General features: G+C 40.0%; 1 protein-coding gene across 1 annotated transcript in view; it reads right to left on the bottom strand.

The window, feature by feature from the left end:
• VWDE (von Willebrand factor D and EGF domains) overlaps nt 1–11,699 on the bottom strand; it is a 125,156-nt gene extending 113,457 nt beyond the window's left edge. The window contains exons 1-4 of the mRNA XM_006834386.1: nt 11,642–11,699; nt 6,640–6,824; nt 4,216–4,447; nt 281–346 (exon numbers count right to left, since the gene is read on the bottom strand). Coding sequence (XP_006834449.1) covers nt 281–346; nt 4,216–4,447; nt 6,640–6,824; nt 11,642–11,699 — 541 coding nt within the window. The remainder of the gene's footprint in view (nt 1–280; nt 347–4,215; nt 4,448–6,639; nt 6,825–11,641) is intronic.
• Nucleotides 11,700–14,269: the final 2,570 nt, after the last annotated feature.

The following is a 14,269-nucleotide window of genomic DNA, read 5'->3' as shown; positions in this document are numbered from 1 at the left end:
CATCTTAAATACTGAATCAATCACTATTTATTTATTGTATATATGCGGTTTCCTATTTTCACATTATTAAAAAACGCTATTATAAATATTACGCATGTACATTCCTTAAATATTTCTTTAAGATGCATTCTTAGAAATAGAATTGCTACACAAACAGATATGAACATTTTTAAGGATATTGTCAAACTCTACCAATATACTGCCTACTTTCAAGATATGAAGCTGTTGAAATGATCAATTTATCAGTACATTATTTAAAAATACAAAATGTAATACTTACGAACACAATCACCTCCAATTTCAGTTTCATCAGGATCACATTGCTGTAATTTTGCATCAGAAGTAACTGCAAGCAAATGATTTGTATTATTTTTCCAGTGAATATTTTAAAAAATGTATACTTCTACATATATCCAAGAAGGCAATTCTCTGGAGAAGTATGTTTTAAAACAGACTAAGAATTGATTAGCTGTTTTCCATTTTATTTTTATGATAATTTTTTTCTTTTTTCATAATGAGAGAAGGGAGATGCAATTGGATCTTATTCTACAACAATTATAAATGTTTTCCTAACTTATTTTCTAAAATTTGAGTCTTCATCATTAAATTATTTATGTGGATATCATTAAGTGCTGTGCTGTTGATTCAGACTCAGGGACCCTCTATAGGCTTTCCAAGGCTGTAAATCTTTGTAGGAGAAGAAAGTCTCATGTTTCTCCTGCAGAATAGCTGGTAGGCTCAAAACACAGACCTTGTGGCTAGCACTCTAGTACTTATCCTTCAGAGCCACTGCACTCCCAAATTATTTATATGCAGCTAGGTGTGGCGCTGTGGGTGAATGTGCCAGACTGCAAAACTGCAAGGTTGGCAGTTTAAGCTCACCAGCTGCTCCTTGGAAACCCTATAAAGGGTTGCTGTGGGTCAGAACTGACTCAATGGCACTTAACAACAACAACAACAACAATTTAATGGCAAGTCTGGGAATTGTCTCCTGCATACTCATGTACAAGATTCCAGAAATTAATCTACAGCTATCTTAGCTATTCTTATAACCTAAACCTCTGGTCACAATTGAAATAAGGACACATACATGATTGACAATAGACTCATCAGATTCCTTGCTAAGAGAATTTAGAGACAGTGAGCTGGCCATCAAGTTAATGATGGAGTTCCTCAGGAAGGTCTACAGACGCCTATCTGCAAGATCTCTTAAACTGCTCTATTACTAACACCTGAGGACTTCCTATTTAATTCCTTCTTGGATTCAAGATATAGGGAATACACTTCTTCCATATCTTATCATGGCTGGCTTCTTCAAATCATTCATTATCTCAAATTCAGACTTTGCCCAGGTTTCCTAAGTAAGATAGCATCCTGTCCCACATCAATCCATTTCAGATTGAGGTATTGTATTTAATTTACAGCACTGACTGACTGCTTTTCCAAATTTTTTATTGTTTGTGTTCTGTATTAAATTTATAGTTTGAAATAATTTTAGACTCACAATGTAGTTGCATATATAATAAGAGTATTCTCATATACCCCTTACTCCACTTTCCCAAGTGCTAATATATATTGCAAAACATATATTTATTAGTGCCATTGAGTTGGTACCAACTCATAGTGACCTTATGCACAACAGAATGAAACACTGCCTGGTTTTGAGCCAACCTCACAATCATTGCTATATTTGAGCACATTGCTGCTACCACTGTACCAATCCATCAGTTATCTCATTGGGAGTCTTCCCCTTTTTCTCTGACACTCCATTTTACAACTATGCTAACCTTCTCCAGAGACTAGTCCCTCCTGATAATATGTCCAAAGTATAAGAGACAAAGTCTGGCCATCCTGGCCTCCAAGGAACATTCTGGTTATACTTTCTCCAACACAGATTAGTTTGTTCTTTTGGCAGTCCATGGTACATTTAATACTCTCCTCAAACACCATAACTCAAATGCATCAATTCTACAGTCTTCCTTATTAACTGTCCAAAGTTCACATGCATATGAGGTTATCGAATATTCCATGACTTGGGTCAGATGCACCTCAGTCTTCAAACTGACATCTTTGCTCTTAAACATTTTAAAGAGGTCTTGTGTAGCAGATTTGCTTAATGCAATACGTCGTATGATTCATTGACTGCTGCTTCCGTGAGTGTTGATGGCTGCTCTGAGCAAAATGAAGTATTTGACAACTTCAATCTTTTCTACATATATTACATATAACATATAACCATATATATGACATATATTAGTGAAAAGTCAAATTTTAGCATTGGGACTACACTATTAAATAAATTGCAGACTGTATTCAAATTACACCAATGTCCTTTCCTATTCCAGGATCCATTTCAGTTACTTTGTGGAATAAACTGCCATCTAAGTTTGACTAATATTTTCTGATAAGGACATTGGTGATTCAGTAGCAGAATTCTTGCCTTCCAAATAGGAGACTCGGGTTCAATTCCCAGAGGTTTGCATGTTGCCATGATGCTGTAAAAAACTGACTCAGTGACCTTTCAATCCCACTTTGCACAAGATCACCATGAATTGGGTGCTAGTTCAACAGCAGCTAACAACAATTTTCCCTCATAAATGGATTTGAACCCTATTTTGTGAGGAAGTATATCACAGGTGCCGTTGCTATGTGCTGTCAAGTCAATTCCTATTCATAAAGAGCCTCTAGAATAGAACAGAACTCTCTCATAGGATTAGGCTGGAATCTTCACAGAAGCAGATTGCCAGGTCTTATCTCTTATGGAGACACAGGTGAGCTGGAGTCACCAACCTTTCAGTTAGCAGACTAGGGCTTAACCATTGTGCCACGAAGTGAAGTCTCCTTTTTTATGGTGTGTTATCAGCATACATTTTTGCTGGAGATGTTATATCACATTATGTCAACATGCGTTTTTGCTCATGCTGTTAGCTGTGATCATTTGATCAAGGTAGTGCCTGCCAGGTTTCTCCACTGTAAAGTCACTATTTATTTCCTTTCCATACTTTATTCTTTAGAAGTGAGTCACTAAACCCAGTCCAGACAAATGGCAGATAGAGTGTTAAGCTCCACCTTCTACATAGGACTGTAATTACATATACAAGTATTCTTGCAATTCTTCTTTAAGGCTCACTCCCTTTCTCCCGTTTATTTATTCCTTCAATGCTATTATTTGTATGAGTAAGGACTCAGGATAGTTATTTTATTCTTTGTGCTCCATCGTGCTGATTTTTATGAGTATTTTTTGAGGTCCTCCACTAAAATGTAAGTTCCAAGAGTGCTGAGATCTCATCTGTTTTGTTCAGCACTATAAACTGGAGGAAGGAGCTCTGGTAGCACAGTGGTTACAAATTGGGCTGTTAATCTCATGGTCAGCAGTTCAAACCTACCAGCTGTTCTGCAGGAGACAGATAAGGCTTTCTGCTCCCATAAAGACTTATAGCCTCAGAAACCCTATGCAGGGTTGCTATGAGTTGGAACCGACTCCACGGCACAAAACAACACATAAACTGGAGGCCTGAAATAATTTGTGGCACCTAAGAAGCACTTAATAAATATTCATACTTCGAAAATTAAACACATTTTTTCACAATAACCTTACTCACCATCTTTAGTCCTTAATTCAAACGGGGTGAACAAGAATAAGGAAACCAAAAGAATTTTTAAGGTTAAGTGGATAAATGACAAGTCTGCTTTGATTTTTTCATATCAATGTGTATTTTGAGAAGCGAATATGGCTGCGAACCGCAAGGTCAGCAGTTTGAAACTACCAGCTGTTCCACAGGAGAAAGATGAGGCTTTCTGCTCCCGTAAAGATTTACAGCCTTGGAAACCCTGTGCAGGGTAGCTATGGGTCGGAACCAACTCCACGGCAATAACAACAACAAATAAATATGTTGGCCAATTTAAGCTCTAAATGTGGCTTTTTCTCTAGTAATAATGGAAGATTTAATCTCATGACAAGATTTGCACTAGCTCAATACCAGCAAGACGGATTGGCAAAGTGGCAACATCAATGGGTTCAAGCGTGGCAACAATTGTGAGGTTGGCCCAGGTCCGGGCAGTGTTTCATTCTGTTGTGCATAGGGTCACTGTGAGTTGGTATCAACTTGATGGCACCTAACAACAACAATAATACCACTTATTCAGAAAATGACACATAATAACACACACAGTTTCATAATTAGTAGTGTATGTATATTACTAATGTTTTCTTACCTTCTGCACAATATCCCATACATCCCTGAGTGGGCTGTAGTAAATACACAAAAAAATTTCCACAGTTTCTTACAGACACAGGGATTCGAAAGAGACAGCAGTCTTTTGTAGTGTTGAACAAAAACTGCCATGTGGCACAAGCTGTCAGTTGTTTAATCTCCCCAGGTGGAGGCAGTGTTTCTGAGTCTCTCAGAGACAACCAGATCGGTGCCTGTGTTCCACAGTGGTTCATCTTTTGCATCAGAGGACAAAAACAAAAAAAAACAAATTGAAGCTCCAATTTATTTTCATACATGGTAGATCTATCAGCGTTGCGGTTCCTTCTAAACAAAAGTATTCGATTATCAATTTAATCATTTGGACTTGTATATAAGAAAAAAATAATTTAAAGAATATTAGCTTTAAGGGTAGATTCCTCCCAGTTAATGTAATTTCATTACATTTTAAATACATATTCCATTTGTATCATTATTATTGCTAACAACAAAAGTTATCTGATAATCTGTTAAAATTGCTGACACATTCAAAGACTAAATAAATCAGACTGAGGTTGTCTGCAGAGACATGCTGATTTTAAAGAGATCTTGAAAATTTGAGAGAAATAGTACATGCAAGAAGTTAATATACAGGTCAGGAGGAATAATAAAGCAAAAGAGAAGGAATCCACCAAACCCAATCCACTGCCATCAAGTCGATTCCAACTGTTAGTAACCCTACCTAGGGTTTCTGAGGCTATTATATCCTTACGGGAACAAACAGCCTCGTCTTTCTCCTGTAGGGCAGCAGTTGGTGGATTTAAACTGCTGACCTTTCAGTTAGCAGACCAAAGCCTAACCCACAGCACAACCAGGGGAGAGGTAATTTAAAATCTGTCAGTGGAGAAATTGATTGTATTTCTGGAAAAAAAATAATCAATTTTAAGCTTCACTTGAAAGCCAATTATCAAATCATTTCTAAATGGGAGATACAATTAAATAAAAAATTAAATTAGAATAAATAAGAAGCTTTGGGTGGGAAAACTGAAGCACTTAATACTGTATGACCTTTGAGGCATGTTAAAAGAAAATGTGTTAGTCAAGGCTCTGAGTGGCGGAAGGCAGTTGGTTAGTTCAGCTGCACATGAATCTGCTAAGATGGGAATCAGAATATGTAGTAGCTAAGAGTGAGCTCAGAGTCCTGGTGTGGTGCTATGGGTTAATGCACCAGACTGCAAAGCCATTTGAACTGCAAGGTCGGCAGTTCAAGCTCACTAGCTGCTCCTCTGAAACCCTATATAGGGTCACTATGGGTCGGAACCGACTCGATGGCACTTCACAACAACAACAAGAGTGAGCTCAGTGTAAAAATAAAAGGCCGATATATACATCCTGTGTGATTTTATTTTGTGAGCCATACTTGCAAAATTAAACATTATATGTTTTTGAAAGCCTCATGCTGTGTTCACAAACTTTTAAAGACAAGCAAGGTATACTGGGTGTTTTGGGTACACACAGTGTAGGTGTGATGGGGAAACTTCTTTGGGGTGAGAACTGAATTTGCTTTAGGTTCATCGCCTTTAGATGGGGGACCAGGAACTACTGTGATTTCACTGCCAGGCTGATTCTTTAGTCTTGAAATAAGAGGTGCTGGTCCCTAGATTTCAAGTCATCAGAGGCCACAGTTTATAAAAACATTGTCAGGCAATAAATAGCCAATAGAACTGGAACACTTATATGATAGATAGCTTACTGCTTGCTACGCTCGGGTAGTGTAGTGGTTATGAATCAGGTTATGAACCTTAAGGTCAGCAGTTCAAATTTGCCAGGTGTTCCTCAGGAGAAAGATGAGGCTTTCTGCTCCGTAAAGATTTACAGCTTTGGAAACCCTGTACAGGGTTATATGAGTCAGAACCGAGTCCACGGCACATAAACCACCACCACCACTGTTTGCAGATTACTTGTGGTTAATCACATGAACTCTGAAGAACAACTGTCTTGTGTTCAAGACTTACCTCCTTCATCAGTGACCCTAGAGCAATGACCTCTAAGATTATATATTTCTAGAAGTATGTTGTTGTTTCTCTGTGCCAACTCATAGTGACCCTGTGTGGGGTTTCCAAGGCTGTAAATCTTTACAGGATCAGAAAACCTCATCTTTCTCACAAGGAACTACTGGTGGATTATGAGGTGAAAAGAATAATGAAAGCCCTTTTACAGAGTGTTGTGAAAATTATATAAGATTCTCTGTCTAAAAAGACTTGGTGGCCTACATGGTATATACAATGTTAACTATTAGTGTTACAATGGGAAAATGGTAACTCTTTAACTTGGTCTGTACAAAATTAAAATAATAGCTTGTTATGAAAACAAATGGATTGAATAATATTCAATCTAATATTTTAAATATACTTAAATAACTCATGAGGTTTTTAGTGAGTTGAAATACCTCAACACATTTGGTTGGCATCTCCGCAGGTTTGTCAAAGATGAGAAAACGATACCATCCAGGGGAGAGGGAATGGTCACATATCAGCTTTTGAGCAGCTGACTGCTGGAGGTGCATTGCATCAAAATGGATGCTTCTATAAGGACTCTGGAGAATTTGGTGTCCCCCAGGAGAACACTCTCGAGCTAGGATAGAAAATAGGTATCTTTCCATATGTGTTATCACGTCAACATATTCCAGGTATCATTTAAAATTGAATGCCCCAAACAAAATTATGACAAATAAACACACAACTGAACATAAAGATCATCTGAAATGTTAGGGCCTCTTAGTAAGTCAACCGTGACAGCTTGCACTTTCCAGAAACACACCCATGTACTGCTGAGATATATAAGCTTCAAGAACTTTATTGTCATTACTTCATGACACTCAAGAGCACTCTAATTATTCTTGATTTCGTTGTTATTAGCTCTGTGGAGACTCCTGAACTCATGGCAACCCCATATACAACAAAACCAAACACAGCCCAGTCCTGTAGCATCCCCAGGATTGGTTGCAGATCAGATCATTGTGACCTATAAGGTTTTCACTGGCTGATTTCCAGAAGTAAATCATACACCTTTCTTCTTAGTCTGTTTTAGTCAGGAAATTCCACTGAAACCTATTTAGCAACACCTAAGTTTAAGGAACTCTGGTAGTGTAGTGGTTAAGAATCAGGCTGCGAACCTTAAGGTCAGCAGTTCGAAACTACCAGCTGTTCCGTGGGAGAAAGATGAGGCTTTCTGCTTCCTGTCAAGATTTACAGCCTTGGAAACCCTGTACAGGGTCACTATGAGTCAGATCCAACTCCACGGCACATAACAACAACAACAAGCTTTCACTTACCAATGGATAAAAGGTTGACGTTGTCAAGGACTTCATTCTTCTTGGATCAACTATCAACACTCATGGAAGTAGCAGTCAAGAAATCAAACAATGTATTGCATTAGGCAAATCTGCTGCACAAGACCTTTTTAAAGTGTTGAAGAGCAAAGATGTCAGCTTGAAGACTAAGGTGCACCTGACCCAAGCCATGGTATTTTCAATAACCTCATATGCATGTGAAAGCTGGACAGTGAATAAGGAAGACCATAGAAGAATTGACGCTTTTGAGTTATGGTGTTGGAGGAGAATATTGAAAGTGCCATGGGCCACCAAAAGAACCAATAGATTTGTTTTGGAAGAAGTGCAGCCAGAGTGCTCCTTGGAAGCCAAGATGGCCAAACTTCTTCTCTTATACTTTAGACATATTGTCAGGAGGGACCAGTCGCTGGAGAAGGATATCATGTTTGGTAAAGTCAGGGAAAAAGAGGAAGACCCCCAATGAGATGGATTGGCCAAGTGGCAGCATCGATGGACTCAAGCATGGCAACCGTAGTGAGGTTGGCCCAGGATCAGGCAGTGTTTTGTTCTGCTGTGCATAAGGTCGCTATGAGTCAGTACCAACTCGATGGCACCTAACAACAACAACAAAGCTTCCACTGTGGTTCTGTTGATTAATGCGTTAGACTGCAAAGTCATTTGAACTGCAAGGTTGGTGGTTCAAGCTCACCAGCTGCTCGTTGGTAACTGTATACAGGGTCGCTATGGGTCAGAATCGACTCGACAGCACTTAAAAACAACAACATCAAGCTTCCACTGGAGTCCTGGTGTGGCGTGGTGGGTTAATGCGCTGGACTGCAAAGTTGGTTTGAACTGCAAGGTCAGGGGTTCAAGCTCACCAGTAACTCCTAAGAAACCCTATACAGGGTTGCTATGGGTTGTACCCAACTTGACGGCACTACACAACAACAAGCTTCCACTGACAAACAGGTGGTGGCTGCACTTCAGGTGCATTGGTTGGGAACCAAAGCCAAATCGACCACGTATTTGTTGTGAAGTGCCGTCAAGTCAGTGCTGACTCATGGTGACCCTGTGTAGGGTCTTCAAGGAGCAGCTGGTGGATTTAAACTGCCTTTCGAGCAGTTAGTCCAGTGCTTATCCTACAGTACTACACAAGGATTCCAAACCTCCCACATGAAAGGTGAGAATGCTATTATAGATTCACCAATGCAAAGGAAAACATATTTCAAGTTGACTCTGACTCCTGGCAACCTCAGAGTAGAATTGTATTCCACACAGTTTTAAATGGCTAGTTTTTAAAGAGCTCTGGTAGTTTAGTGGGTTATGAGTTGGGCTGTTAACCGAAAGGCCAACATTTCAAATCTACAAGCTCTTCTCTACAGAAGAAAAATGAAGCTTTCTGCTCCCATTAAGATTTACAGCCTTGGAAACCCTTTACAGCTATGAGTCAGAACTGACTACATGGCCCATAACCACCACCACTACCAGCACTTCTTTAGAAGCAAATCACCAGGCTTTTCTTTTGAGACATCTCTGGGTGGACTTGATTAATAACTGAGCTCATTAACTGTTTGCACTAGTCAGGGACTCCATACGCCATTAAGAAATTACAAATCAAAATAATAATGAGGTATCATTACACATCTTAGTACAATGACTAGACTCCAAAACACTGATCAAATACTGGTGAGGATGTGAAGCAAAAAGAACTGACATCCATTGCTGGTGGGAATTCAAAGTGGTGTAGCTACTTTGAAAGACAGTCTGGCAATTTCTAACATAGTTAAATGTAGGTTTACCATAGTACACTTGCCAAAAGAGACAGCAATTAGATTCCTAGGAATTTATCCCAATGAGATGAAAATATATGTACACATAGAGCATTATTCTTAATTGTCAAACACTGGAAGTAACTATGTCTTCAATCAGTGAATTGATATACAAACTGTGGTTCACACAGACAATTGATTATTATTCAGTGACTAAAAAAAAAAAAAAAAAAGAAATGAGCAATCAAGCCATGAAAAGACACTGAAGAGTCCTAATAGCATATTATTAAATGAAAATTGCCAGTGTGGAAAAGCTACATATTGTATGATTCCAATTAAATGTTTTGGAAAAGGCAAAACTATAGAAGGTAGAAAAAGATTTGAGGATTAATACATTTTTTAAAAAATATATAAAGATAGTGAAAAGATTAGTGAAATAGTCTGTATGAAAGTATAGTGGTAGACACATGACCTCAAGCTCTGTGGGAATGTGAACACCAATTGTGAACCCTAATACACACTATGCACTTTAGTTAATAATAGTGTGCCAATATTTTAACTAAACCACAGGAATAGAAGACAATAATCAGAGAAACAGTTATAGTGAGACAGGATAAATGGGAACTCTCATGCAGCAACATGAATGAACCTTGAAAACCTCTTGTTAAGTTAAAGATGTTCTTGTTGTTTGTTGTTGTGAAGTGTCGTCAAGTCGGTTCCGACCCACAGGGACCTGTATAGAGTTTCCGAGGAGCAGCTGGTGAGCTTGAACCGCCACCCTTGCAGTTCAAAAACATAGTGGTCCTATCTTAAGGAAACACTGGCCAGACCTAGTCTTTTTAATTGGAAATGTTTTGTCTAACAATAATAAATGCACATTCCATATATACATGCATTTTTAAATTCATGAAGCCCTGTTAAATCTGTAAGCAAAACAAAGAACACAGGGATCAATGATACTATGTTAAGGTGCACTGTTTCAGGATATGACCTGATAAATTGGATTTTAATAGCTAGCAAATTTTAGGTCAGTGGATGCTGGCTTCTCCTTTTTAGAAAGCAAACTTACTTTTATAAAACAAAATAATGTCAACAAAATGATAAAAGGACAAACATATATCCTAAGCAGTCCTGGTGTGGCGCTGTGGGTTAATGTGCTGGACTGCAAAGTCAGTTTGAACCTCAAGGTTTGCGGTTAACAACGACAACCTTGTATGAGAAAAGGAATGTTAAATGAAAGGTGACTTGTTCTTATCTTCCAAGTTTCACGTCCTATGCACAACCTTGTGCATCTTGGAAAAAACATGTGCAACATTTATGACTGTTTGTTGTTGTTATGTGCCATCGAGTCGGTTCCAACCCATAGCGACCCTGCATAGGGTTTCCAAGGAGCAGCTGGTGAGCTTGAACCGCCAAGTACAAAGTAGAGCGCGCTAATAAATTGCTTTGCTTTACTTTTTTTTTTTTTAACTCCCCTGTATTTTAAGCTATGTTTTCTTTGTTAGGGATTAAAGCAGTTGAAAGTGCGCTGTTTATGCAACAGAGATTTTTTTTTTTTCACAGTAGCTAACGTAGTGGTTACGAATCGGGCTGCTAACCTCACAGTCAGCAGTTCGAAATTACCGAGGGAGAAAGATGAGGCGTTCTGCTCCCGTAAAGATTTACAGCCTCGGAAACACTGTACAGGGTCGCTATGAGTCGGAACTGACTTCACGGCACATAAAAACAACAACAAATTGATTTTAATAGATACACTAAAAGCTCATATGCAAAATTAACTTGCCTGATTTTGTAGAGGTAAAATGTTTCCCAATTAGTAATTTCTACAGGGGAGAGCGTGGTGCTGCAGGATAATACGCTACACTGCAAGGTCGGTTTGAACTGCAAGGTTGGCAGTTCAAACGCACCAGGTACTCCTCAGATACAGGGTAGAACTGACTTCACAGCACTCAACAGTAACAACACAGGGCAAAGGATAGAAATAGTGCAGTTTGGAACTGAATTTCTTTCTGAATATTCAAATTTTGCCGGTAGGATCTCTGAGAGATCAAGCAGGAGTTTCTCACAGGAAAATTAAAGGTAAAACATACCATCTCCACAACAAAACTGGACCTAGACGTTGGTTTAGACAGGAGGAAAGGAGCAGCGACTGTTTAGCCACAAAGGGAAACTGAAGAGTTCAATGCGGTTATCGGTCAGCACCAAACATCAGATGCAGCCATCGAGATGCGCAGGGACACTCTGCGTGTCATCCAAAGTCACCTCCCTTCCCCCACCCCCACCCCCACCCCCACCCCCGTGCTCCTCGCGGTATTCCGGAGCCCCTCTCGCCAGTCCCCTACCTAGCAGACCTGTCCCTGGGGTGAGGAGCATGAGCGCAAGCATCAGAGCGCAAGCTTGGCCAATCATCGCTGCAGACATCAGTGGGAGTCAAAGACGTCCAGGGTCCGGGCCACAGCAGAGGGAAGGATGCCGTCAACGAAGTTCCTTCGCTCTCCTGTATTCCGACTTTCTCACTGTTCCTGCTCCGCCTCATGGGAGCCGTTTGCCTTAGCTCTGAGAAACAGCCCGGCCTTTCTGGGCACGACGATGGACCCTCAGCTGCGCCACGACTCCTCCCCGCAGACTCCCGCCGCCAGTCTTAAATCTACCACCGCCCCCCTATAGGAACTCGTGCACTTTTCTTTACCCATGGTGCCAGAACTTTGCCTGCCGTTTCTGCATTCGCACATCTCCAGAGATGAAGCTTGGCACCTTCGCCTTGCTGTCTTAATAGATGTTTGGGGATGCTTGATAATCCTAGAACTGCTGAGATGGAATTTCATTAAAGAAAAGATTATAGAGTTCAGTGGAAAGAATGAGTGCTCCCTTGTCCATCACCTGGGACTTTGCCTTCAGTGACTACATTCCCATAGCTTTGACCTGAGTGGAAAAGAGACACTGGTCAGCAGGTGGTAGAATAGAGACAAGACTAGGCACGGGTGAGGGCAGGAGGTGGTTAAATACACAGGGGACACTTTTTGTTTTTTAGTTATATATACATATATTCTAATTTGAAGAAATTTTCTAAGTTTAAAACTCACCTTTCAAAATAAAATATTAACTCACTTTGGAAAATAATGTCTTCGTGGTTGACATTCTTTATCTGTAGCGGTCCTTTCATACTCAGAAAGGACACCCACTCTTTTTTTTTTTTTTTTTTATTGTGAATTGAGTGATAGTTTACAAGGGGGAACATCAGTTTTATATTCATTGTTTCATTGCAATTATTACAATCTCCTCTGTGCATCATCATTCAACATTATTTGCTTCTATTCCCTCTGGGGTTTTTGGGGGGGGCGGGAGGCGGCAGGTGTACACAAAACCCCTCAGGAATATATAATCATTTAAACAACCAAAGGACACATTCCACCAGCCTGCCTCCTGGCCACAAGCGCCTGGCCTCCAGCATACATCCTTTCTCTTTCCATGAGTCTAGAGTCCTCAGCTGCTCTATTTCTCCATGCCTTCATCTCTGTCTCCATCTCTCGTGTTACTGCTTCTCTGGATACGGTCCCACATTCCGCACATGCTCTTCTTACTTGATAAGGACACTCACTCATGTAGGATAAAAAGAAAATATAATTTTTTGATTAAAGTTGATAGATGACTTTTATCTTAAACACTAATTATAGAAGAACAATTTAATGTAGAAAAGACCCAGAGTTTTAATTTAATTTTTAGGTTGGTAGTTGCAGTAAATTGAGTTGCTGGGTGTGACTTTTCTAGCCCTGATGTTGTTGTTTATTGTTAAGTGCCATAGAGTGGGTTCTGACACACAATGGGCCCTGGATAGGGTTTTAAGGAACAGCTGGCAGGTGTTGCCCCTGCTGTTAGCAGTCCAGTGTTTATCCTACAATGCCACACCAGGACCCTTTACTTTGTTTAAAAAAAAAAAAAAGTCATGTCCACTAAACAACTTTTTTCAGATGTATGATAAGGTGGAGAAGATATTGACAGGATATGATTCCGTTGTGAGTGATTGTTAACAAGCCTGATTATAATTGAAAATTTTGGAGCTCTAACATGGGGATTGATCAGTTTGGCCATCCTACTGAGTTTTAACTGAGCCAACTCATAAGAAAGAAAGGGGAAATTCACTACAGTTGAGCAAGAAGAGCCAAGAGTGGAGCATATCCTTTGGACCCGAAGAGCTCTGCACATTGACCCGCCTCAATTCAGGGGCAGAAATCTGTGTCACCAGAGAAGGAGTAGGAGAGGAACAGCAGCATCATAACCAAGAGCACATGACACTCAGTAAAGCTGAGTATCTTTGGGCTGGAGGATTTTTTGTGGAGTGGGGTGTGTCCTGGCATTTAATTTGGGTAGCTTGGTTTGCGGACTCAAGGAGCTAGAGCTGAGCACCATTGGGCTGAGTTTTGTATCAGAGTAAGGGTGCCCTGTGGACAGTTATCAACAGCCTTAAAAGAGCTTTGTGACCTTGTCTGAGCAGGACAGAAGCCAAGGGACTGTGTGGCTGAGAGGCCACGGACCAGAAAGATGCCCACCTGTGGGCATGACTGGGAAGAAGCTGTCCTGACCAAAGAACTGTGTCTCAATCATTTATGAATTGTAACCTGTTAACGTCCCTAATAAAGCCCACAATCATGAATATGCTCTGTGACTTCTTTGGGACCACTGATGCATTATCAAACCCAGCTGAAAGTAATAGCATTGTGAGAGGGCTGGCTAGTGTTAGAATTGATAAGAAGGTTGGAGCCATGTCTGACCCCTGCCACATAGGAATTGGCTTTGGGCTAATGAGTTTGATTCTCCTTCACACTTGTGAAGTCAGAGTAGGTCAGAGATTTGCCCAAACCATTCTTTATTTTATTATTTTTTTTTTTAATGTTTTTATTTTGGATTGAGTGAAAGTTTACAGGGCACATCATCAGCTTCACATTCAACCATTCATATAGCTTGTTTCATTACATTGATTA

This window comes from Chrysochloris asiatica, unplaced genomic scaffold (genome assembly GCF_000296735.1).
Source record: "Chrysochloris asiatica unplaced genomic scaffold, ChrAsi1.0 scaffold00010, whole genome shotgun sequence".
NCBI classification, from domain to species: domain Eukaryota; kingdom Metazoa; phylum Chordata; class Mammalia; order Afrosoricida; family Chrysochloridae; genus Chrysochloris; species Chrysochloris asiatica.
Note: the sequence above shows the minus strand (reverse complement) of the source record. Positions and strands in the feature narration are given on the sequence as shown.